Genomic DNA, 24,914 nt, shown 5'->3' on the forward strand with positions numbered 1-24,914 from the left:
CCTTTTCCTTTCAAAGACTTTATCTTTGGATAGGAAATAGCATCATTAAATTGGTTTTGTTGATTTTCCTCTGGGTGTAGATCACTTAGAAATAAAAAACATTCCAAAAGAGATTTATTTTTAGTATTTCTGTGAGTTTGCTCAATTTTATTTAATTATTACATATTTATGTGATGTTGGAAACACTGTTGGAAACAATATTTTAGTTCTGTTCTGCATTTTTTAAAGCATTTCTTCTGTTAACTTCTTTTTCAGTGTGGTTTGTTGTGTAATAGACACAGCTTCCTAAGATCTTTCTGCAAAAATATTTTAAGGTTGAGGATGAAAGGATTTATTGATTGTTTATTAAAAGAACTGGTTCTTCTTTAAAGTCCTATGTGTTTTGTTTCCTCAGAATACAATTAGAAAAAAAGCACAGAGAAGTATTGCCTTCGTAGCTTTCTGAAGGAATAGCATTGGATAAGTGAGGACACTCAAAAGTTCATGTCAGGATACTCTTACGCTTACCATTTCTTTTGCATTAAATTTTTTTCATCTGTTATTTTAGATTCAGGGGGTACATGTGCAGGTTTGTTACATGGGTATATTGCATGATTTGCCGAAGTTTGGAGTACGGTTGAACTTGTCACCCAGGTAGTGAGCATAGTATGCAATAGGTAGTTTTTCAAACCCCCCTCCCTCCCACCCCTTTTGTAGTCCCCAGTGCCTATTTTTTTTTTCATCTTTATGTCCATGCATAACCAATGTTTAGGTCCCATTTATGGGCAAGAACATGCTCATAAGTATATGTTCTTGCTCATAAGTATTTGGTATTTGGTTTTCTGTTTGCATTAATTCGCTTAGAATAGTGGCCTCCAGCTGCATCCAGGTTGCTGCAAAGGACTTGATTTCATTCTTTTTTATGGCCGTATAGTATTCCATGGTTTATATGAACCACATTTTCTTTACCCAATCCACCATTGATCAATGAACACCTAGGTTGATTCCACATCTTGATAATAGTGCAGCAGTAAACAAGACACGTGCAAGTATCTTTTTGGTAGAATAATTCATTTTCCCCGGGTATATACTCAGTAATGGGATTGCTGGGTGGAATACTAGTTCTGTCTTTAGCTCTTTGAGAAATCTTCAAACTGCTTTCCACAGCAGCTAAACTAATTTCCATTCCCACCAGCAGTGTATAAGCGTTTCCTTTTCTCCGCTGACTTACCATTTTGATTTGTCCTGTAGACAAACCCATCTGCTTCTAAAGGTTAATGAAGAATCAGAAAAATTAAAATTTCAATTAGCAAAACAAATGAAAGTTTCTGTATGATACATTGTTATTGCAATATGTGATTGTTTTATATGTAAAATATGAACTCTAACAAGTTATTGTTTTTGTTTCTTAGATGGGTAGCCTATGAAAATCCTGACTTCACAGGAGAACAGTATATACTGGATAAAGGATTTTATTCCAGTTTTGAGGACTGGGGAGGCAAAAACTGTAAGATCTCTTCTGTTCAACCTATATGTTTGGTAAGGAGTTATATTTTTGCATGAGAATATTTAACTGAATTCTGGATTTCCTTAATGTGTATTACTGGTTCATGTAATAATAATTGCTGTGGAAAATATTCTGAGTTTATTTTTAGCAGTAATTGTTAATAATCTAGAAGAAAAAAACTTTTTCAATGTGTTTGTTCTATTCATTTCCTTTTCTCCTTCCTTTAAAAATTTTTAGGATTCTTTCACTGGCCCAAGGAGACGAAATCAGGTAACTTTAAAAATATTCTTTTATATTAATATATGAGGGGCCTTCCACTGAAAAACTGAACTTATGTTTAAAATGTCAGACATTTGGGACTAGGTATGGTGGCTCACGCCTGTAATCCCAGCATTTTGGGAGGCCAAGGTGGGCAGATCACTTGAGTTCAGGAGTTCAAGAGCAGCCTGACCAACATGGGGAAACGCTGTCTCTAGTAAAAAGACAAAAACTAGTGGGCATGGTGGCTTCTGTCTATAAGCTCAGCGACTCATGAGGCTGAAGCAGGAGAATTGCTTGAACCCCAGGAGGCAGATGTTGGAGTGAGCCGAGATCGCGCCACTGCACTCTAGCCTGGGTGACACAGAGAAACTCTGTCTCAAAAAATAAAAAAGAAAATAAGACATTTGGGACATTTTGTTAGTTGTACCCATTTTTATGCCTGAAACCATAATTGTATTTAAAAAATAAGATTTAAGTTTACTTTAATGGTTAATTGACAGTACTGACCCATGTCTAAATACTTCTTATAAAATGCTCTTATTGTATAAAGCTGAATTTTGTATCATTACATTGACTGAGAGTATACATTAATACATTGAGATTAATATTTCAAACAATAGCATCTAGTTATTGTGATGGTAAAATGAATTTTCATATTTGCTGTGTCGGCACTAGACATTTTATATGGTCTCGCTCAAGCTTTCTGAATGCTGATTCTTAACATCAACTGGAGTGTACATTTGTTATTTAGGCCTTTTAATGGAAGTGTTCACAGAGCCATAATTATAGAGGAACAAACACCACTATAGCCTCCTTTATTGGCATTTACAGGATTCTGATAAGTCAGCAAGTATCTTCCATTGAGAAGGAAGGAAACTACACTGTGTTTTCCAAAATACTGTTTGTTGTTACTGTTAGAACTGATGAACAATGACTTCTGGCCACAATAAAGCTTTAAAATGCCCCACAGCTTCACAACAGGGTGTTCTATAGAAAGTTACCTCTGTTGTTGCATTTTACTTTGATGTCTCTGAATTAAATAAATAGTCATGAATGGTGCAGCTAACATGTTTCTAATTGATCATGAATGTAGACATGGAAAATTAAAGGATTTATAAAATTCACACCAGTTTACTGTAACAAAAGTTAACAGGTCATGTTTGGGTCATCATTTCAAAGGCTAAATTAGTTAATGTGTTTATGAAAATAATTTTTTGTGTTTCTGTTTACTTTTTCAAAGATTCACTTGTTTTCAGAACCACAGTTTCAAGGTCACAGTCAAAGTTTTGAAGAAACAACAAGTCAAATTGATGATTCATTTTCTACCAAGTCTTGCAGAGTTTCAGGAGGCAGGTAAGTAAAACAATGGCCTGGCAGAGCTGAATCACTGAAGTAAAACAGAATTCACACATCAGCAAGTATTTAGTGATGCCTGCTAGGTGCTTGGCACTATGTGAAACCACCATCTTAGTCCAATGGCGTGATTTGCGACATCTGAGTACCAGATGCCAGAGGACACGGGCTTCTGGGCTGGTTGGAGAAGCTGAAGATCATCTCATTGTGTAATGGAATTCAGAGCAGGTTCTTTACTCTGTATGCCTTTCCATCATCTAGAAAGGGAGAGTTGGGCTCTAGTTAATCCACGGTACCTCCCAAGGAGGATTGTTTTTCCAGGTAGGTAAGGACAGGATCCGCACTCTGCATTAACAGGAAGGTGGAAAGTGCATGCTGGAGTGGAGCCGGTGGACATGCGGATCAGGGAGCCACTAGTCCTGCTTGCTGGGAGGGCTTTGTACTGGGAGAAGCAAAGCTGAGCACACTGAGTTTAGGTGGCTTCCATGGGAAACACAAGACGCAGGGCAAAGGCAATGGGCTCAAAGTGCCATGCTGAAACAATCCATGTACAAAAGCTTCATAGGGAGGGGAGAGCCCAAAGTCAGGGAAACTCAGTCAGGAAAGCCTTGGAGCAATCTGTGCAAGAGGTGTTGAGGATGTAAGTCTCTTAATAATAGTAGTAATAGTGCCTTTAATCATGTGGTTCTTTATGGTTGAAACAATGCTATCCTATCCTTTAGTACTGCACAGCAGAAAAGCACTGACTTTGCATTCAAATACATAGACGGAGGCCGGGTGCAGCAGCTCACACCTATAATCCCAACACTTAGGGCCGAGGCAGGCAGATCACTTGAGGTCAGGAGATCGAGACCAGCCTGGCCATCATGGGGAAACCCCATCTCTACTAAAAATACAAAAATTAGCCGGCTGTGATGACACACCTGTAATCCCAGCTACTTGGGAGGCTGAGGCAGGAGAAATGCTTGAACCCAGGAGGTGGAGATTGCAGTAAGCTGAGATCACACCACTGCACTCTAGCCTGGGCAACAGAGCAAGACTCTGTCTCAGGAAAAAAAAAAAAACCACACACACACATAGATGGACAGTAAAGCTTCCTAGTTTGTTGGACATAGTGCTACCACGTCCCTGCTCCTCTTTATCCCCTGCCTGTTTCATTTATTACCACCAGTCCTGTGCACGTTGAAAATTAACTGTCTCAGCTCACTAGAGTATTAACTTCAGGAGAGCAGGGACTTTGATTCTCTGCTGTATACCCAGCAATAGAAAAGTACCTGGCACACAATCCTCAAAAGGCATTTGTTGGGTTAAAAACAACAACAAGGCCGGGTGTGGTGGTTCACACCTGTAATCCCAGCACTTTGGGAGGCTGAGGCGGGCAGATCATGAGGTCAGGAGTTCGAGACCAGCCTAGCCAATATGGTGAAACCCTGTCTCTACTAAAACTACAAAAATTAGCTGGGTGTGGTGGCACACACCTGTAGTCCCAGCTACTCAGGAGGATGAGGCAGAAGAATCACTTGAACTGGGAGGCGGAGGTTGCAGTGAGCCGAGGTCACGCCACTGCACTCCATCCTGGGTGACAGAGCGAGATTCCATCCCCCTAGCCTCCAAGAAAAAGAAAAGAAAAAGAAAAAAACCCACAAACTTCTAGGGAAGCATGGCAAATCACCATTTTATGAATAATGTTGATACCAGAGAGGCTAAGTGACTTAAGTCACTATAGTATTTTGACTCCTGGCCCAGTGCAGAGGTATTAGAAATGAGGATAGAGGAGTGTGTGAGAAATTTTGGAAGGAAATCAATAGACCAAATCAATAGACCTTGGTGATTAACTAGTCACGAAGCTTGAAGAAGGATTATTCAAAGAGGACTTGAGGGCTTGAAGCTCCACTGGCTGGGCAAAAGGTGGCACCCATGAGAAGTGCAAGGAAGGCTGGAGGCTGGGGAAGTCAGAAAGAACATGGAGAAAGAAGTTTATTTCCGAAATGCAAAGTTAACTGTCTTATGAATATTAATTTGCCACAAGCAGAAATGCAATAAATATATCCAAATATTTTTGAAGAAAGAACTCTGTTTGCCATAAGCATTGTGTTTATTTTATAGCAGGCTGCCTCTAAAAATCAGACTTCTTGAATAGGAGTACTCAAGTTGCATACTCTGTGCATGTGTGTGGTTTTTCCCATTGTAGCTGGGTTGTATATGATGGAGAAAATTTCACTGGTAATCAATACGTGTTGGAGGAAGGCCATTATCCTTGTCTGTCTGCAATGGGATGCCCGCCTGGAGCAACTTTCAAGTCTCTTCGTTTTATAGATGTTGTAAGTATATCATTGTGAATAGTGTTGCAGAAATGTATGCCTCACATAGCTGATGGTCAGAGTGAGGTAACCAGCAGGTAGAACCTGCTCTTAAAGTAAGTTAAGGGCTTGGAGGTGGAACTGTCCATTTGCCTCTGTGTACATCTAGTTTATTGATTCTAACTGGTACACATTTTCCACCACCCTGTTTTACTCACTTAATCCTCATATGCATATCCCTACGGACCTGTGTGGGAGTCTCTTGGGACTATGTATTAGGAGTAGAATTACTGGATTTCACATGTAAGAACAGGCAGTTTCATTCAGCACTGCCAGATCCCACCACTTGAGACTCCTACCAGCAGTCCCTGTGGGTTCCTGCTTCCCACATTGTTGCCATTACTGAATATTCTGTCGTTCTAATTTTTGTCAACTTGATAGAATGAGCAGAAAGCATTATGTTGTGGTTGGGTTAATTTGTATTTCACTATTAGTGAGGCTGGTATCTCTCATTTATAATTTGCATTTTCTATTCAGCTAATTGTGTATTGTATCCTTTGCAATTTGGCTTCCTCTATCTTTGGTTGTTATTGTTGAAGAAATTTCTTATAGGTTTTTAGTCTATTATTCTGTATTTTAGAGATTTGCAATCAAATGACTTCTCCCAGTTTGTCACTGTGTGCTAATCCAGATTATAGTGCCCTCTTTTGGACAGAAATCTTTCAGTTTGATGTAGCTGAAGCAATATTCGATAGAACAAAACTGCAAGATCATGTTCAAATATTAAAGTCTGGAAGTATCTGTAGTTTCTGAAATTTTTATTCGTTTTTGGTAACTACTTTCTCATAAAAAGCTTTAAACACACGTAGTTGGTCCTTTTAGTTTGAAAGGTAGGAAGAACATATGTGAGCTGGTTTTCATCTCATCCCTGCCTGCCTGTTTAAATAGCAAAAATGCTGCTGAGACATGAAAATAGTAGCAGTGAAACATGAAATGAGGTAGTAAGATTCATTAGCTTACAAGTAATGAAATAAGACCTGGATTGTTATTCTGCCTAGAATTCTAAAAGCTACCTACAAGTATATATTTGAAAATGTCAATGCCTTCCCTCAACCAGAACTTGGCATATATGCTCACAACACTCTGAGGCTATAGATGACATCTTTTTATGTTTTAATTGTGAGGAAATGAATGTTTTACCCATATGAAGACTACATATCTTTGTGACTTAATAGTTCAAAATTATTTAATTGCTTTTTAATACTAAAGTGTTTAGAACATTTTTGGGCATGCCATCTCAAAAGTGCAATCAAAGTGCAAAGTAGTAATACTACTATAATTTTTGTCTTCTTTCCTCCGTGTATGTTTTATATAAACTAATTCCTAGACCATACAAACTACTTCTACACACTAACATGCTCTGTTTACTAATAGACAAAATCTTTTTTACAAGTCAGGACACATCCACACAAATGAAGCAATAAGGTACTACACCCTTTCCACACACTTTAAGCAGGATAGGGAAAAAATTGTAATCCCACATGCTTTTTTTTTTGAAATGGAGTCTCACCCAGTTGCCCAGGCTGGAGTGCAGTAGCGTGATCTTGACTCACTGCAGCCTCCACCTCCTGGGGTCAAGTGATTCTCTAGTCTCTCACTCAGCCTCCCAAGTAGCTGGGATTACAAGCATGCACCACCACGCTCGGCTAATTTTGTTGTTGTTGTTGTTTTGTGTTTTTTTTGTATTTTTAGTAGAGATGGGGTTTCGCCCTATTGGCCAGGCTAATCTCAAACTCCTGACCTCAAGTGATCCGCCCACCTCGGCTTCCCAAAGTGCTGGTATGACAGGCATAAGCCACCGTGCCTGGCCTCCCACGTGCTTTTTAATGCATCATTTATGATCTTAGCAGTATTATCATTACAGATTAATGTAGAGTCAAAAGTGTCTATAATTTGAAAAAACAGGCATAAGCTGCCAACTTTTCATTTTGCTGAAAATCAGTGAATGTTTGTGCTGTTGTCTTCTTTAAAATGATTGATAGTTTGAACATAGAGCTTCCATCCTGTTGTTTTTTTCCCTCCTCCTGACAATGATTCCTACAGGAAAGTTTGGGAGCATGAGTACACAGATCATTATCTTATTGATGAACTGAAAAAAAAAAGACATTTGAAAATACATACAAGAGGAAGGTCCCCTGATCAGGCAATACCACCGTACACTAAGCGACTAAACATCAGATGCCACAGCCCTCTGACCCTCAACATTTATGTCCATGACCTTCCAGCCTCTCCTTGTCCCAGTGAAAATGGTTAAGTCAAAAATAAATGCCGGCCGGGCGCGGTGGCTCACGCCTGTAATCCCAGCACTTTGGGAGGCCGAGGCGGGCGGATCACAAGGTCAGGAGATCGAGACCACGGTGAAAGCCCATCTCTACTAAAAATGCAAAAAACTAGCCGGGCGTGGTGGCGGGCGCCTGTAGTCCCAGCTACTCGGGAGGCTGAGGCAGGAGAATGGCGTGAACCCGGGAGGCGAAGCTTGCAGTGAGCCGAGATCGCGCCACTGCACTCCAGCCTGGGTGACAGAGCGAGACTCCGTCTCAAAAAAACAAAACAAAACAAAACCAAAAAAATGCCATCAGAAGTGTTGATATTCCCAGCATATACCCATTTCTCTGTGCCTGGAATTTGTTTTCCTGGTTTACGAACTGTTTATATTTACCTGCCTTCCTATGCAATGGGAAAACTAACTGTCCCTCTGTGCTCCCTCTAGCTTGGAGGATACAAACATCTGGGCCCCCTGGGAAAAGGAGTTGATGGAAAGGCCAAATCTGGCAGATTTTTTGTGCTTTGTCCTTGTAACAAGATGATTTTCACATAAGTTTGAATTATTAACAAAGATGAATAACAGAACATTGTTTTTGTTCCTCAACAGGAATTTTCTGAACCAACCATTATTCTCTTTGAAAGAGAAGACTTCAAAGGAAAAAAGATTGAACTTAATGCAGAAACCATTAATCTCCGATCCCTGGGATTCAACACGCAAATACGCTCTGTTCAGGTTATTGGTGGCATGTGAGTTACCTACTCGTTGACTCAATAAAATAGATCATTTTAAAAATCAAGTTTGGGCTGGGCACGGTGGCTCACGCCTGTACTCCCAACACTTTAGGAGGCCGAGGTAGAAGGATCATTTGAATCCAGGGGTTCAAGAAAAGTCTGGACAACAAAGTGAGACCCCATCTCTACCAAAAATTTAAAAATTAGCCAGGTGTGGTGGCACATGCCTGTGGTCCCAGATACACAGGAGGCTGAGGCCAAAGGATCACTTGAGCACAGTAGGTTGAGGCTGCAGTGAGCCGTGTTCACGCCACTGTACTCCAGTCTGAGTGACAGAGCAAGACCTCATATTAAAAAAAAAAAAAAAAAAAAAAATTGATCAGAGTTCTGCCTCTCTTATATTACATTTCTCTTACTTTCTGTAAGGGTTAATAATTATGCACCTTTCTAGAACACTTTTCCACTGGGAAAAGTGTAAAGCATCTTTTATTTCATTATCCAGATTTTTAGTTTATTTAAGGTAAGGACTTTGTCTTTAACACCTCTCATAGTCTAGCAAGTAAGAAAGAGCTGACTTTTCTTATCCCTTTAAATAAAGCAAGTCCTCTGATTTTGGAGCTCAGGGCTGAGATTTTCGTTAGCTGGGAATGACTGGCAGATGTTCTACAAATGATTAAAGGTCAACTTGGAAAGATTTTTTTCCCTCAACTTTGAATACTTTTGAAAAATATAAAAATGAATGAGTACTATCAATGTAATATATGTTTTTAAGGAAGTATTTTTCTTTTATTCACAAAAACAATAGGTATGGTCTACCTGTGTACAACAGATGTTGAGGTGGGCTACATCTACTTAAAAAATAATCAGGCCGGGCTGGGCGCAGTGGCTCCTGCCTGTAATCCCAGCACTTTGGGAAGCTGAGGCGGGTGGATCACCTGAGGTCAGGAGTTCAGGACCAGCCTGGCCAACATGGTGAAACCCCATCTCTACTAAAAAATACAAAAATTAGCCAGGTGTGGTGGTGGGCTCCTGTAACCCCAGCTACTCGGGAGGCTGAGGCAGGAGAATCACTTGAACCCGGGAGGTGGAGGTTGCAGTGAGCTGAGATCACACCACTGCACTCCAGCCTGGGCAACAAGAGTGAAACTCCATCTAAGAAAAAAATTTTTTTAAATCACAGAAGCTGGGCGTAGTGACTCACGTCTGTAACCCCAGCACTTTGGGAGGTCAAGGCGGGCAGATCACTGGAACCCAGCAGCTCCAGACAAGCCTGGGCAACATGTTGAAACCCTGACTTTACTAAAAACACAAAAATGAGCCGGGTGTGGTGGTGTGCGCCTGTAGTCCCAGCTGCTCAGGAGGCTGAGGTGGGAGATCACTTGAGTCTGGGAAGTTGAGACTGCAGTGAGCTGTAATCGTGCCACTGCCCTTCAGCCTGGGCAACAGAGTGAGACCTACCTGAAAAAAAAAATTATAGAATATTAGGGTGGTAGAATTACAGGTGATTTTTTTGCAGCAGGTTTGAATATTTTGTTTTTATGATAAGATGACTAAAATGATAAAATTTTATCCAGGATTTAAGTTCCTGGATTAAAAGTAGAGTGCATTCTTCCTTGATGTAATATGCAAGAGAGGAGGGCGCTGGGCTGCTTCCACGCCGGTCTGCACTTGAACCCATACTTCCTCAGGTGTGCAGCAGCAGCATCTGAGCAGAAGGGAACTGAGTATCTTAGCAGTTTTTTAGATTTAACAAAGATTACTCTCATTGCAGACAAAACTTATTATTTAACCCTATTTAGCACCTACTAAGAGCTTTGGAAATATTAACTACTTAAACAACTTAAAGATCCATTATTACAACTGAAGCTATTTTATGAATAGTTCCCAGGAATAACTGAGGAATCCACTAAAAGACAATATTTCATTGCTTTATGGAGGAAACAACTTACCTATTTCTTTTCAAGAATGGAACTTTTTGGCATAAGTACTCACATAGCAAAATTTTGCTATTTGTCAAGAAATTACTTAAGTGTTCTAGAAAAGATTTTTCCCCCAATGTATGTTAAAAGTATATAGTTCAGTCTAGAAATGGAAAGCATTCTAAAAATAAATGTAATTGGGGTCCACTGTCAAATGAAAATTGCCACTTACTGTGGTTATTTGCTTTTGTTTTCAGATGGGTTACTTATGAATATGGCAATTACAGAGGGCGACAGTTCCTTTTGTCACCCGCAGAAGTACCTAATTGGTATGAATTCAGTGGCTGTCGCCAAATAGGTTCTCTACGACCTTTTGTTCAGGTATTTTCTTCTTCTCCATGCTCTGTATAGACTCTTCTCTGAAATTTCTTTTTTGTAAATGCAATCCAACTTTTTATCCAATTTTTTAATTCACAGTTTATAATTGGCCTCACCCCATAAACTCCTTCCCCGCCCCAATAATCTGGGCTCAGTTTCTGGTGCTAAGAGGTGTGGCTGCTTCAGAATGCCATAAAACTGAACATCAAAGGCAGTTATCCACAGGCAGGCACCCTGCCTCAGGCACTTTGACATTTTTGTCAAACTCTTCTCATTGAGAAAATCTAAAACCTCTGAGACTCTGGAGTATAGTAATTACCCTTAATCCATAAACACTTTGGATTCTTCCTGATATTAATGCTTGTTCAGTGCTTCCAGCAGCACATCTTGTATGACGACTGCTGGGGTTTTTGTCTTCTAGAAGCGAATTTATTTCAGACTTCGAAACAAAGCAACAGGGTTATTCATGTCAACCAATGGAAACTTAGAGGATCTGAAGCTTCTGAGGATACAGGTCATGGAGGATGTTGGGGCCGATGATCAGATTTGGATCTATCAAGAAGGATGCATCAAATGCAGGGTGAGCTTCAGGATTCCATGGGGGCCTGTGATGCCTTTGCTAGGAGGTGACCATCCTTTCATAAGCTTTTGATCTTTTCTTCAAGTAGATGCAATTTCACAATTTCCTGGAGTACTTTCAGAAATGAACTTTTTTTCATGACAGTATATCCTAGCTCTGATAGAACCAGTCTAGGAACTTAAAATGAAAGGTAAATATAGCACTGATCCAAGATAGAATATTTACTTCTATGCTTGATTTTTATATAGTAGTAGAAAAAGGAAGTGTTTTTCTTCCCTTTTTCCTTAAAGTAACTGTTACAGAAACAAACTATAAGCTCCAGCCCTGTCAACAAAAATCACTCTTGGTTTGTTTCTGTTTTGGGGAAATCCAAAGAATAGGATGAAGGGTAAAGAGACCCCTCTGTGTACTACACAGTCCATTTCCTAAGTGTCATACGCTGTAAATTGGAAAATGGCCCTTCTCCCTCCTGCACCATTCCTGCTATTAACAGACACTTAAAAGCTGACTGTAGTAAGATTTTTATGAAAGAAGCTCATGCTTCTATGGTAGATAAAACTTTTTTATTCCTTGACTTTTATGAGCTTGACCGTTGGCTCCTGATTTTCTTTAAAAAAAATAACAAAACAAAAAAAAAACAACCTGGTTCCCCATGAGTCAGCAGAAGGAACACAGCCTTTCGGAAAGGAGCACAACTCGTTAATTGGGTCTGTTGTGCTGGAGGGGGAATTCTTTCCGTAAACAGAAGTACTGTTTGGACATGCATAGAAGAACTAGCAGGAGAAACAGAAGTAGTTGTAATATAGAAGCAAGAAAAGCAGCTTTCTGCCTTTGAATTGTCTTAAACAAGCCAAGAAAATGGTGCCTTTCAGCAGTTATTTCTAACAGACATTTCAGTGATGTTATTTAACAACTTTGAATTCAATAGGTCAATGAGAAGAAGTCTCCTAGATTATCAAGTGCTTTCATCTCAATATAGAATAATACACTTTATTTTATTTCAATTTTTTTTAGACAGAGTCTTGCCCTGTCGCCAGGCTGGAGTACAGTGGCACGATCTCGGCTCACTTCAACCTCTACCTCCCGGGTTCATGCGATTCTCCTGCCTCAGCCTCTCAAGTAGCTGGGACTATAGGCACGTGCTGCCACGCCCAGCGAACTTTTTTGTATTTTTAGTAGAGATGGGGTTTCACCATGTTGGCCAGGATGGTCTCCATCTCCTGACCACGTGATCCACCTGCCTTGGCCTCCCAAAGGGCTGGGATTACAGTTGTGAGCCACTGCACCTGGCCAGTAATATTTGTTAATGGCATGTGAACATGACTGTCATACATTATTTATATAATAAGGGTAGACTCACTTCAGGGAAGGGCTCATAAAATCTTTGCATTGAAACACCCTCTAGTGAGTCTGCATTTTTCTCTTTTCATAGCTGGAAAGCATGCCTGTTTAGAAAATTTTAATTCTCATGAAGGAACGACAGACGCTAATAAATGCAATTCTGAATTTTAAAATGATAAAATGCCCTTTAGCCACCCAGTGCTACAAAATTAGAGGTGCAGTCATATACTGGAAGGTCAGGCCAAGCAGAGGTGGAGATGTCAGAGGGCGACATAGCTACAGAACCTGCCTGGGATCGTGGTCACTTATGGCAGGCAAAAATATGATGGGCAATTTTAATGTTCTGAAGCTTTCCCTACTAGTAAGATAGTCTTGCAAAGGGCAGAAGTCTTATGATGCACAAAAATTGAGATTTTTCCATCATTCATGTCATCTGAAATAAAGGGCATAAATATTTATTGTCCGATTCTAGTTGGCTAAGAGCTGAACTGCCTCATGTGGGGTAAATGAAGCTAGGAACTAAGATAATTTTAAAGATCAAGGTAACCAGAGAAACCATTGCTATGAGACTTACAGCTGGATACATATTTAAGCTATCTTGTCTTTTCCACCGAGCAGATAGCAGAAGACTGCTGCCTGACGATTGTGGGCAGCCTGGTAACATCCGGCTCCAAGCTAGGCCTGGCCCTGGACCAGAATGCTGACAGCCAGTTCTGGAGCTTGAAGTCCGACGGCAGGATTTATAGCAAGTTGAAGCCAAATTTAGTTTTAGATGTCAAAGGTAAGGGTCACTTCCCTTATTTTTATTGTAATGTGTATGTCTTTTAGTTAAGGAAAAATCTATCCATAACTTTTGAAAATGATGATGAATGTATTATTAGTAGTAACAGTAGAGAGCGCCTACTATGTGCCAGCTGCTGTGTTAACCACTTTCAGTACAGTGTCTCCTGTCATCTTCATAGCCGCCCTATGAGGTCTACATTATCCCCTCTCCCTCTTCTCCCCAATTTTACAGACAAAAAAAAGGGAAGTTCAAAGGGGTTGGCCAGTTTAGCCACAATCTCACAGCTGTAACTGCTGAACCAGAATCTGGCCATAGGCTGACTTCAAACCATTTATTTTATTATATTAGACTAAAAATCACAAGCTGAAAGGCCATGATTGCACTTAGTTCAGTAGAGTTGATGATTCTCAAGTATACACGTGACCTTTCATTGAAAGGATCTAAGATCTCAAAGGAATTAACACAGCTTAGAGGATTTCAATGCAATATGTGTTCAGTGAAGCTAATAAGGAGTGAATTGATGGTGCTTGGGGGAAATAAATTTAGGGTGGTGGTCCTCAAACTTTATTTGCATCAGAATCACCTGGAGGGTGGGTTAAACTAGACTGTGGGGCCACATCCTCAGAGACTGAGTCTGTAGGTCTGGGGTGGGGCCTGAGAATTCCTTTTCTAACAAGTTCCCAGGTGTTGCCAATGCTGCTGGTCTGAGGCCCACACCCGGAGAATCCCCGATGGTCATTTTAAAACAACATAAGAATGACCTAACCTCTGTGTGGGATCTCAGTGAACTAGTGCTGTTGCTATTGACAGGAGCAGACAGTGTTATACTCACGTCATCTGGGGTAATTCTGCTTTAAATTAATGGGCACTTTTTTATTCCCTATCAGGAAAGCACAATTGTTTTGTAAATTTAGCAAACTGGTGATAATGTAACCGTAGTACTACATACTCCATTACTTTTTAAAATTTTTATGAGTATATTACATACTCTATTTTAAATCATCACTACAAAATGACTCAATTTTACTTTAATCAGGGATTTAGGCCAATGCTGTCATTAAAGTTCAAGATGTAGGGGTAAAGAGCCAGGCGCGGTGGCTCACGCCTGTAATCCCAACACTTTGGGAGGCCGAGGTGGGTGGATCACGAGGTCAGGAGATCGAGACCATCCTGGCTAACTTGATGAAACCCCGTCTCTACTAAAAAACACAAAAAAATTAGCCAGGCATGGTGGTGGGCGCCTGTAGTCCCAGCTACTCGGGAGGCTGAGGCAGGAGAATCGTGTCAACCCGGGAGGCAGAGGTTGCACTGAGCTGAGATTGTGCCACTGCACTCCAGCCTGGGTGACAAAGCGAGACTTCGTCTAAAAAAAACAAGTTGTAGGGGTAAAGAAAGCACTGCAATCTGATTTTTAAAAAGCGACTTTTATGGATAATGGAGAATGAGCCTGGACATTTTCATCAGGGGCTTTGGTAGCTGTATGGGGAGCAAAAGTGGCTGTGTCACTTCTGGATCACCAGGTAGGTAGTTTGGCCAACCCACTTAAAACAATGGACTTAGAATCACACAGACTCTGAGAAGTTGGAAAGATGCTCAGAGGCAAACAATGCCTTTGCCTTCATTAAGGGGGCACTTAGGGAACACAAACTAAGCACTGCAACTACAGGCTGGATGGAGACCACAAAGATCATATGAAATGCAAGCAGTACCCTTGGATATAAGAAAATAAATGTAATATTCAGAAACTGAACAGTAACATATAGTACAGCTCCCTCACATTACATCTGGTACAACAGATTTGTCAATATGTAGACAGGTGAAATACTCATTTTATAGATGATCAACCTGAGGTTCAAACTGGTTAAGATTTACGCACATCTTTCTTTATTCTTATTTTGATAAACTTTATTGAACTAGAGTGCTTTAGTGTTTACAAGAGTTTCAAAATCTCCAGAGACACCAAAGAAATGTGACTGAATTGGAAAAAATGGAGTTTTTGAGGCAATGTTAGAAAAAGTAGGGTATTTAGTTCTCAAAGGAAATCTGACTAAACCTTCCTGTTTTTTACAAATGTGATCTGCTTCCTATGTCCAGGGTGGACGACACTATAATCCTTAGCTAGATCTTTCTTCTCTTATTCTTTCAACATGTATTCATGGGGTACACACTATGTGGCAGGCTCAGTGCTAGACATGGAGGGCACCAGAGTGAGAAAAAAAAAGCCACCTCCTTAGCTTCAGACAGCTTACGTTCTAGATGCACTAGGCACACAGGATGTCGCTGACTTGCTACATCAGCAGTGGACCAGAAGGAAGGACACCTGACTCCTTGTCTTGGCTCTGACATGAACAGTGGGACTCTACGTTTCTTAAGACTTCTTTTTAAAGCTCCAGAGCCCCTTCCTAAATGACCCTATATAAATTACTCAAGAGCCTGTTGAGTACGCATAATATCCTGTATATTTGTGAACTCTCAGTAGTACAGTAGCTACAACAGTCTTTTTTTTTTTTTTTTTTTTTTTTTTGAGACGGAGTCTCGCTCTGTCACCCAGGCTGGAGTGCAATGACACGATCTTGGCTCACTGCAACCTCCGTCTCCTGGGTTCAAGCAATTATCCTGCCTTAGCCTCCTGAGTAGCTGGGACTACAGGTGCCTGCCACCACACCCCGCTAGCTACAACAGTGTTAATTCATTGTTAAACTGATTTTAATTTTCTCAGACTGGGAGAATGGTGCCATCTTGTGGACATGAGAAAGCAGCGCGCCACGTCCCACACCCCACGCAGAGGAAAATATAAACACTTCCCTTCCTGTTGGTGCACTTAACTAGCAGACCGTGATTTCCATTAGCTACAACTACTGAGCCACTTGTTATCTATTAAAATTGCCCTAAGAGTTATTAGATCACGCATCTGTCTTCTAGCTCATCTCCTTATGTTTGGGAAATGAGTTCTTTTGGTAGACATTCATGTATTATTCCAGACCACATACCTTGTAACAACAGTGGAAGCTGATTCATGTTCACTTTAAAAAACATGAAGTCTGTACAATTTACATACTTTCCAAAGGCAAGAGAATGAATCAAATTATTTCTCAAGAACTTTCTAGTCTTCATGATTCTAGTTGAATTTATATGAAAGTATTTTAAGACACCTTTAAAATACAAAAGATACTCTTAAAATACAAAAAGTATTTTAACATACAAAAAGTATTTTAACATACTATAATAATGAAGTATGAAAAGAAACATTGTGGCATTAATACTTCCTGAAATTTCGGCGGAATATGCTGTGTGTGTCTCTGTCTGGGCAGAGCGTAGCGTTTGCTGGTAGTGGCAACGCTTTTTCTCTACTGCTACAAACTTACACAAAAAGGCCTAAAGCGCCTTACCCTTGTATTCTACAGTACATCTAGCCATACATCTAGCTGTGTAGAGGCTGTAGATTATCAATGATGATAAATCAGTCTCACAAGAGAAGAGACGATTTCCTTCCTCAACTGTAATACCTAGATTTATTGTGTAAATTCTCAAACTTTTTCATATTTTGCTTCAAAGGCGAAAAGAATGTTTATTTCTTCTTGGTCCAAGGAGGAAGCATGCTTTCAATACCGGTCACTCCCTGCATCAAAATGCACAGATTTTTACTTTGATGGGGTCTTTGTTGATATATCCTTGGTGCTGAGGTTTATGCTAAAAAAAGGATAAGTCATCTGAGGGGATCTTTATTCTACACTGGAAAAAAAAATCAGATAACCCTTTTGTTAATGATACTTCTCCAAAGAAAGAAGCCATGAGGCTGTTTATAGCACTAAAGTATCTGAAACATCTAGTAAGCACCTTTGGAAAATCTTACAAACATTCTGGTAAAAGGGAGTTAGAGAGTTCATGATAATAGTTTTACAATGCAATGGTACTCAGCATCTTAAATGCTATGAAGTTTTATCCACCGAGTCCCCAGTAGTGACAATGCTACCCTGTCCCTTTGTGTACTTCCGGGTGTCATTCAAACCTTCCCTTTGACCTAATACGGCCCGTTTTCATTGTTCATGCAAATGCTGTTCCTCAATAACCATTCCTCCCACCTTTCCACTACTGCCAGGACTGCCTGCTCTTTCCTCACTGATGTCTCGAATCCACCATCTCACCACCAAATATATGTTAGTCTCTTTACTCCTTTTCCCTTCTCTTGAGTTTTCCCAGTTCCCTTGAATTTCAGACATTGTACGAGTGACTGTGGCCTAGCTCCTAAGAACTGGGTAGAAAAAGGAGCCCATGAGGTGGGATGTCCTGTGTGAAGCTGCTGGTGCCCCGATGATGGGATCTGGACAGATTCACCTATGGCAGGTTGACCCTGTCATCCCACAGGGGCTCAGGCTTCCCTCCCTGCCTTGCCTCCTTGAGGCATGCCGTTCTACACCTTGTTTACTTGCTTACTTTTGCTGTACTGGTGTTGGGAAAATTGTGTCTACTATAGACCCTTCATGGGCACATTCATCTTTTATTATTTTCCTTCCTTTCTTTTAGGGGGCACACAGTATGATCAAAATCACATTATCCTCAACACTGTCAGCAAAGAGAAGTTTACACAAGTGTGGGAAGCCATGGTCCTATAAACCTGAACAAAGAAGGAAGAAGAATCTTCTGGAGGTCCTTCCAGTCACCTTATTTTTTAAAAAGGACAATGCTGATGGAAGATCCAACTGGAAAGTGGATCAACTCCTCCTTCATTGATTCTAAATTCAACCTTAAATCATGCTGCCATGACTCAGAGAACTTACTCATCGTTTCAAAAGACTATCATAGCTTTAAGCCAATAATTTGTCCTCCTTTCATTTCTTGCCTTTCATTTTTGGTAGCTGCTTAAACAGGTTGCCTAATTAGCAGCTTTTGGGTGATTTTTTAAAATGTTATACCAAGACTTCAAGACTGTGTACATTTTAAATTATTTCCAAAGATAGTGACAGGAGAGAACTGGAACAAATCTACCAACTTTGTAGGCCTACAAAGCCCTTACACTTTAAAGGGTAAGATAAAGGCTTAGGTTTGAAAGGTAGAGAACTGTTTAGCATCTGAGAAGAAATACTTAATTAGGCCTGTAATTTTGGTTCTTGGCCTTAAACACTTTCTGGAACCTTAAAATATGCTGCATAGCACAGTAGGAAAGCCTTAGGTCTTCACACCTTTAAGGAACTCTAAACAAATATTACTTTCCTTTAGTTCATATTAAAAACTAATGCAGTTTAAAAATTTCATGTCAAAGTATGGTAACAGTTGTTAGTAGGATTTGGATTATTAATTTTTTGATTCAGGGTCTCACTCTGTCACCCAGGCTGGAGTACAGTGGTGCAATCGCGGCTCACTGCAGCCTCTACCTCCCTAGGCTCAGGTGATCCTCCCACCTCAGCCTCCCAAGTAGCTGGGACTATAGGCACACACCACCAAGCCCAGCCAATTTTTGTTTTTCTGTAGAGATGGGGTTTCACCATGTTGCCCAGGCTGATGTCGAACTTCTGGGCTCAAGCAATCTGCTCGCCTCAGCCTCCCAAAATGCTGGGATTACAGGCCTGAGCCACTGCGCCCAGCCAGGATTTGAATTATTTTAACTCATCCATGGGCTGCCCTAGAATGTCACAAATGAGTGTGGTTTAATGCCTTTCTTATAGCTGCTACTGGAACACTATTATCATGACCTAATTTATGAGCCATCCTTACTCATCTACAAGCGCTAAAGCAATGTTATATACATTTTTGCTAAACTCAGATTTGTTAGCCTAATTTCTTGCCCTTCTATCCACCTGCATCTGCACATGGCCTGCATGGGGCTGCCTGCCCTGCAGTGTTCTATAGCCATTGCTTCGGGGTACAGCTGTTGGTGGACAGCCTCAGGTCCTGGGGGCACTGTAGCCACTAAATGAGGTGTGAAAGGCTCAAGAGGGCGACCAGCAATTATCCCCAGAACGTGAAGGAAAAGAGACCTTCAGGGATGTTGCTGGTCAAGTCTTGGAACTCATGATTTGACTGGAGTCAAATCAATCTTCAAGCAGTCTTGGAACCCTCAACTGCAGTAAGCATTTCAAGAATGCAAACATACTGCTTAACTACTGACAAGACACTGGCCCATACGCTGCTGTTCAAACTGGGTTCTAGCTTTGAAGAACAAAAGTGCTAAACATTTCCTTGAATATATTCTTCCTCTTTTTGTCCTCATCACTCAATACTGGTGCTCTTATCACACGTAGAACAACTCGTTTCTTTTCCATCTATTCAAGTGTGTTTCTAATTCTAAAATGCTGATCTTCTCTGGAGTCTGTGGTAGGCAATTCCGGTCACTGGAATAGTTTATCTTGTTTTAAAATATTATTGGCGCTGGTACAACAGCATCCAATGTATCTGTCTTGTTCCTAGATGTATAGCTTTGAATTTAGGCCTTTTGTGTATACCATTACAATATGGTGGGGTAAGACACTCTACAATGGCCTGTGCTGAGCTGATCTCTTAAATAAACTTGCTTCTGGTTAACTATGTTGATGAAATCTGAGAGTCCATTCAGTAGCCCTCATCTAACCCTTCAAAGAGAGTCAGCTAGCAGATGAGAAACAAATGTCTGATTAGGATGAAGCAGGTTTGAGGGGTGCTGGTTTAACAGCAAGAAAGTGTTGCTGACACTCTTTCCAAACGCCATGGTTTCTGAGTGGAAACGAGGATGAGTGAGGTCCTGGCTCAAGTATTTTACTCCCACTACCACCTGGGAGCCCTCCAGGAAAAGAGCTGAGGCTGCTCCAGATGGAATTCAAGAGCAGTTGGTATTTACACCTGGAAAATCAGACTTTTTATTCTTTTGAAATAACTCGGTAGTAAGACCAGACCAGCAATTCTAGAGAAAAGCCTACATCTAACATACATGCTACCAAACGAGTGTCTAACAGGAATAAACCAAGCAGAAATCTCAAAACAAGTCTACATCAAAAGTTGAAGCATTTCAGGTGCAATACTGAGGATGAGTATATTAGGAAGTAAAAACACTTACCGTAAATGAATATTCAAAAGTGCACACTGCAATGGGTTGACTGGAGAGAGATCTAAATGTAAACATTTGACATCAAAGTGGCGAGCTTTGGACTCCATTGGAAGGCTGCAATTTCCATGGAAAAGCCCTCAGAGAAGCATGTTTCAATTGCCGAAACAGGCCTACCCCTTATGCAAGACGTAAGGGTTTTGACAAGTTAGAAACTCTGCCCTCACCTTTCAATATTAGGAGCATAAACAAATGAATCACCAGCCAGATTTTTATATATGACACTAAGAGACTTAGATGTGGTGACCACCTTATGGTGGAGGAACAAAAAAGGAAACCTTGGTCAGTTAGAATGGTGCTCGGTGATTAATTCAAGAAGAACTAGCTTTAAATGATCTCTTCATGCTGACATCCATCCATACACTGAAAGTTTTAGTATGGTACATTAAGATGATCAAGCCCAGCACGGTGGTTCACGCCTGTAATCCCAACACTTTGGGAGATTGACGTGGTGGATCGCTTACGCTCGGGCGTTTGAGACCAGCCTGGGTAACATGGCGAAACTCTCTACTAAAAATACAAAAAATTAGCTGGGTGTGGTGGTGCATACCTGTAGTCCTAGCAACTTGAGAGGCTGAAGCAGGAGAATCGCTTAAGGTCAAGGCTGCAATGAGCTGTGATTGTGCCACTGCACTCCAACCTAGGTGACAAAGCAAGACCCTGTCTCAAAAACAAATAAGACAATAAAGTAGTTTAAGCTAGTAAAATGGAAGGTGCCACAGCAACCTGCAAAGCCAGTGTGAAAGAACAGCTTGAAAAAACCTGGAATTTTTACTGACTACAGACAAGTTCAAGTGCTGGTATTTTTATATCGATTACTGGCCAAAATGGTGTGCTTATTTTTTAAAGCTTGTATCATGGAATTTATAATCTAATCTGGAAAAAATGCTAGAAAAAAATTTGGGCTCACAGGCACTCACCAAATAAGAACGCCAACAATCAGTAAACTGCATTTTTATTTAGACAACATTAATTACAGTCTTTCCTCGTGCGTGTCCTCTTTCCACCTTCAGGAAGGCTTCTGGAACTTTAGAAAAAGGAAAGGTTTGTTCAATAACTGGCCGGATCTGTAAAACATAAGAGGTTGACCAGTGGATAAAAAAGCCTACATCTTTCAAGGCAGATGACATTGGTAATTAGTTTCTTCACAGTGTCCCTCAAGCCACAGTCTCTCTTGAGTGTCTCTCCAGTGGACCCAGGTCAGGTTCTCACACGGGCCATGATGCTGCCTCCATTCCTGCCTCACTGCTGCTTCTCTCTTTACGGCCCTTCCCACCCCACTGCCCAGTCTTACTTCTCCTCCATGCTGGTCTGTCACTCTCCTACTCAGAACCCTTCAACAGCTCCCACCCTGGCATTCGAAGACCAATAGCATCCTGAGCTCAGCCCTCATCCAGATTCCATGCTTTCCCAAAACGCTCTACTTGTCACTTTTCTCCACCTGGTATGTTTATGCCTCTGCTGGTACAAGTCAGTAAGCCCAGAAATCCTTCTCCTGTGAAGATTCTACCACCCTTCCCGTCCAGGTCTCACACTGTCTTTCCTCATGCCCCAGTTTGCAACATGTTGTCCCTTTCAACTACCACAGGAACCATGTGGCCTTCTTCACAGACTGTACTTGTTTACAGCTGAGTACCCATCTCAGTCACTCTGTGCTGTATGGTAAATAACAAAGAGAACATCCCAAGGTCCTTGCTGTATGTATCCATCTGGCCCCTTACAGAAAGTGCATGGAAATAGTGTGTGTGTTTCCTTTTTTTTTTTTTAATTTGTTCAGTGTTTGGCATATCTACCCAACCAGAGCATAAAGTACCTGTGGGACAGGGGACTAAGCCACTTTGTTTGCATCCCCCACAACACCCAGTATAATGCTAAACATACAGTAGGAGCTTCATCAATGTCACTTAGGTGAAAGCTAATAAGGTAAGTGGGGGGAAAAGCATCTTATGTGAGCTTTCCGGGCTTCGAGAATACTTGGCCCAGGCTGGAGCTGCCCTGGCAGGCTTTGCTGAACAACGGTGCGCTGGTTACAATTTACAAGAAAGCCATTCCAGCAGCTCATACATGTTTCAGTGCTGCTGGGTCTTCTCACTGCGCCATCAGTAATGCCAGCAACCTCCTTCTGAAACTAGGTCCCAGGTAACGTCCTCTCTCTGCATGCAGAAATCCAACTGAATTCTTCCTTTTCAAAACTTTAAGCAAACATCCACGGTTATCCACTGGGTATCTCAGTGGCCCGCCTCCCATAGCTCCACTGGCAGGGGTAAGTTATCAGAAGGCATAAGCCAACTCATCCATTTTACAACGCCTTTCCTTTTACAAGAGGAAGAAGTGTTATTGTGACATTCAGATGCATCTGATGAACCTTCCTCGTGGATGACTTCACAGCCCAGCCACCAGAAAAGCATCTTAGACTCCAAAAGTTCCCTTCTCCAAAGAGCTGAAAATACTTTTGTACCTGCAAATCACATCCTATAGCATCTGCTGCTGTCTACACCTACCCCTAAAACCTTGAAGGAAGGGAAAAGTAGCCAAGGACTGTAAGGATTTATTACAGTCTGCATGTCGGCTTGCCTGCCTTGTGCCAGCTGAGGACCTGGTCTCTAGACCCTGTGTCCAGGCCACCAAGATGACAGATGTGTGGTACACAGGTGCCATCCACACCTATGGAGGACATCACTATTGCTGACCCCTGCAAGCTGAACATGACCTCAGAATCTTCACCACTGCAGCCACTATTAACTGCTCTGAGCTGGCTTGTGAGACAAAGCCTATTTGTCTTCCATTCTCTCCAAGAATAAGGCAGAGGACTGTGGTGAGTCCCACTTTGGGGTGGACTGCATTAATGTTGCTGAATGGAATGGGATGCATTGTTTCTTGGCCAAGCACAGTGGCTCACATCTGTAATCCCAGCACTCTGGGAGGCCGAGGTGAGCTGATCACCTGAGGTCAGGAGTTTGAGACCAGCCTGGCCAACATGGTGAAACCCATCTCCACTAAAAATACAAAAATTAGCTGGGTGGGTTGGTGTGTGCCTGTAATCTCAGCTACTCGGGAGGCTGAGAGGCATGAGAATCGTTTGAACCTGGGGGGTGGAGGCTGCAGTAAACTGAGATCGCACCATTGCACTCCAGCCTGGGCAACAGAGCGAGACTCTGTCACCAAAACAAGCAAACAAAAAAAACAGTTGTTTCCTGGATGTCCCACATGAGACCTGCAACAATCACTCCCCCAAAGCCCCTGGGACACTGTTTTCAGGATGCTGTTTACCTGGAAAAGGAATCACCCAAATGCATGCTTAAAATGCAGTCCAAGGCCTCCCGTTAGAACAACTACATCAGAACCTGCAGGGATGGGGCAGAAACAATGCTTCCCCAGTGATCTGCATGTACCCTAAAATGGGACTCACCCAGCCCTCTGCCTTATTCTTGGGATCCCTAACTTGTACCATGCACATACCCATCCATTCCACAGACTGACAAAGTGTCCGCCTCCTAAGGCACTAATCCAAAACAGGCTGAACTCAATGTTCAATTTAGAGCTCTGACTGGGGACACAGATCCTGAACTGATGACACAGGGAGCTTAGAGTTACTGCCCACTTTAATCTGGCTGGTCAGGCCTATTGTGGCAAATAACCCGAGAGGGCTGACCACGGCATAATGAGTCATTCAGCAGTTCCCATAAGTGACAATGGAGAAAAAGGTTTCCAATTGAAGGCCGGCAAATGCCACTGTTGGCTGAATCTGTAACAGCAAACAGAGATTAACTGGATAATGAGACAGTGTCTATGTACAGCCTCACATCAGACCTAGAATACTTGTTTGTTAAGGACAAAGGGATCAGAGTTAAAATCCAGAGGGGGGAAAGAAAGGTTACTCCCAGTGAAGTGGGGATGTTTATGTGATGACGCTGCTGTAGTCCACCTGGCACAGGGAGCCCTGTTATAAAGCGGGCAGGCTCAACGGCACGCTTCCCACTGTGCAGACACACAAGGCTCACGGCCGGCCAGGGGACGCCCACAGCAGCAGCCCTCATTCAGTTTTGGATTCATGTGTGGGGTGCTGATTGTGCCTCGCATCCCTGATACAAAGGCTGAACCAAGCCAAGCACCAAGATTTGGCACCTGCTGCCTGACATCCCTTCTGGGAGAACGTAGGGATGATGGGAACCTCAACCTCTCTGGTGTGACCTTGGAACATTGCTGCTTACCAGCCCCTGGGCAAGTCCTCCTTCCTGCTGAGGCAAAACCCTCTCTAATGCTTGAGGGGAAGACAGTACAGAAAACCTCTCACTACTGCAAGAGCATGAGGCTGCTGGTGGAGAAGGACACTGTCTAGGCAGCCATGGCAGCAGGCAGAGGTTTTCCCTCAATTCCCAT

At 41.7% G+C, this 24,914-nt stretch overlaps 3 protein-coding genes and 1 long non-coding RNA gene across 4 annotated transcripts in view; 2 read left to right on the forward strand and 2 right to left on the reverse strand.

The window, feature by feature from the left end:
• CRYBG1 (crystallin beta-gamma domain containing 1) overlaps positions 1-19,978 on the forward strand; it is a 57,203-nt gene extending 37,225 nt beyond the window's left edge. Inside the window, exons 12-20 of the mRNA XM_050786687.1 lie at positions 1,392-1,518; positions 1,724-1,756; positions 2,988-3,100; positions 5,292-5,421; positions 8,333-8,472; positions 10,634-10,757; positions 11,176-11,334; positions 13,294-13,456; positions 17,984-19,978. Coding sequence (XP_050642644.1) covers positions 1,392-1,518; positions 1,724-1,756; positions 2,988-3,100; positions 5,292-5,421; positions 8,333-8,472; positions 10,634-10,757; positions 11,176-11,334; positions 13,294-13,456; positions 17,984-18,072 — 1,078 coding nt within the window. The 3' untranslated portion in view covers positions 18,073-19,978. The remainder of the gene's footprint in view (positions 1-1,391; positions 1,519-1,723; positions 1,757-2,987; positions 3,101-5,291; positions 5,422-8,332; positions 8,473-10,633; positions 10,758-11,175; positions 11,335-13,293; positions 13,457-17,983) is intronic.
• The window catches only part of QRSL1 (glutaminyl-tRNA amidotransferase subunit QRSL1), a 362,228-nt gene that overhangs the window by 250,137 nt on the left and 87,177 nt on the right, over positions 1-24,914 (forward strand). The window lies entirely within an intron of this gene.
• LOC126952333 (uncharacterized) lies at positions 2,863-5,296 on the reverse strand. Its single transcript, XR_007724850.1, has 2 exons — positions 4,924-5,296; positions 2,863-3,357 (listed from the first exon to the last, which is right to left on the reverse strand). It is a non-coding gene; the product is annotated as an uncharacterized LOC126952333 (long non-coding RNA).
• The window catches only part of RTN4IP1 (reticulon 4 interacting protein 1), a 54,323-nt gene continuing 50,881 nt past the window's right edge, over positions 21,473-24,914 (reverse strand). Inside the window, exon 9 of the mRNA XM_050786751.1 lies at positions 21,473-21,601. Within this exon, the coding sequence (XP_050642708.1) occupies positions 21,494-21,601 (108 nt within the window). The 3' untranslated portion in view covers positions 21,473-21,493. The remainder of the gene's footprint in view (positions 21,602-24,914) is intronic.

Source organism: Macaca thibetana, chromosome 4, assembly GCF_024542745.1.
Source record: "Macaca thibetana thibetana isolate TM-01 chromosome 4, ASM2454274v1, whole genome shotgun sequence".
NCBI classification, from domain to species: Eukaryota; Metazoa; Chordata; class Mammalia; order Primates; family Cercopithecidae; genus Macaca; species Macaca thibetana.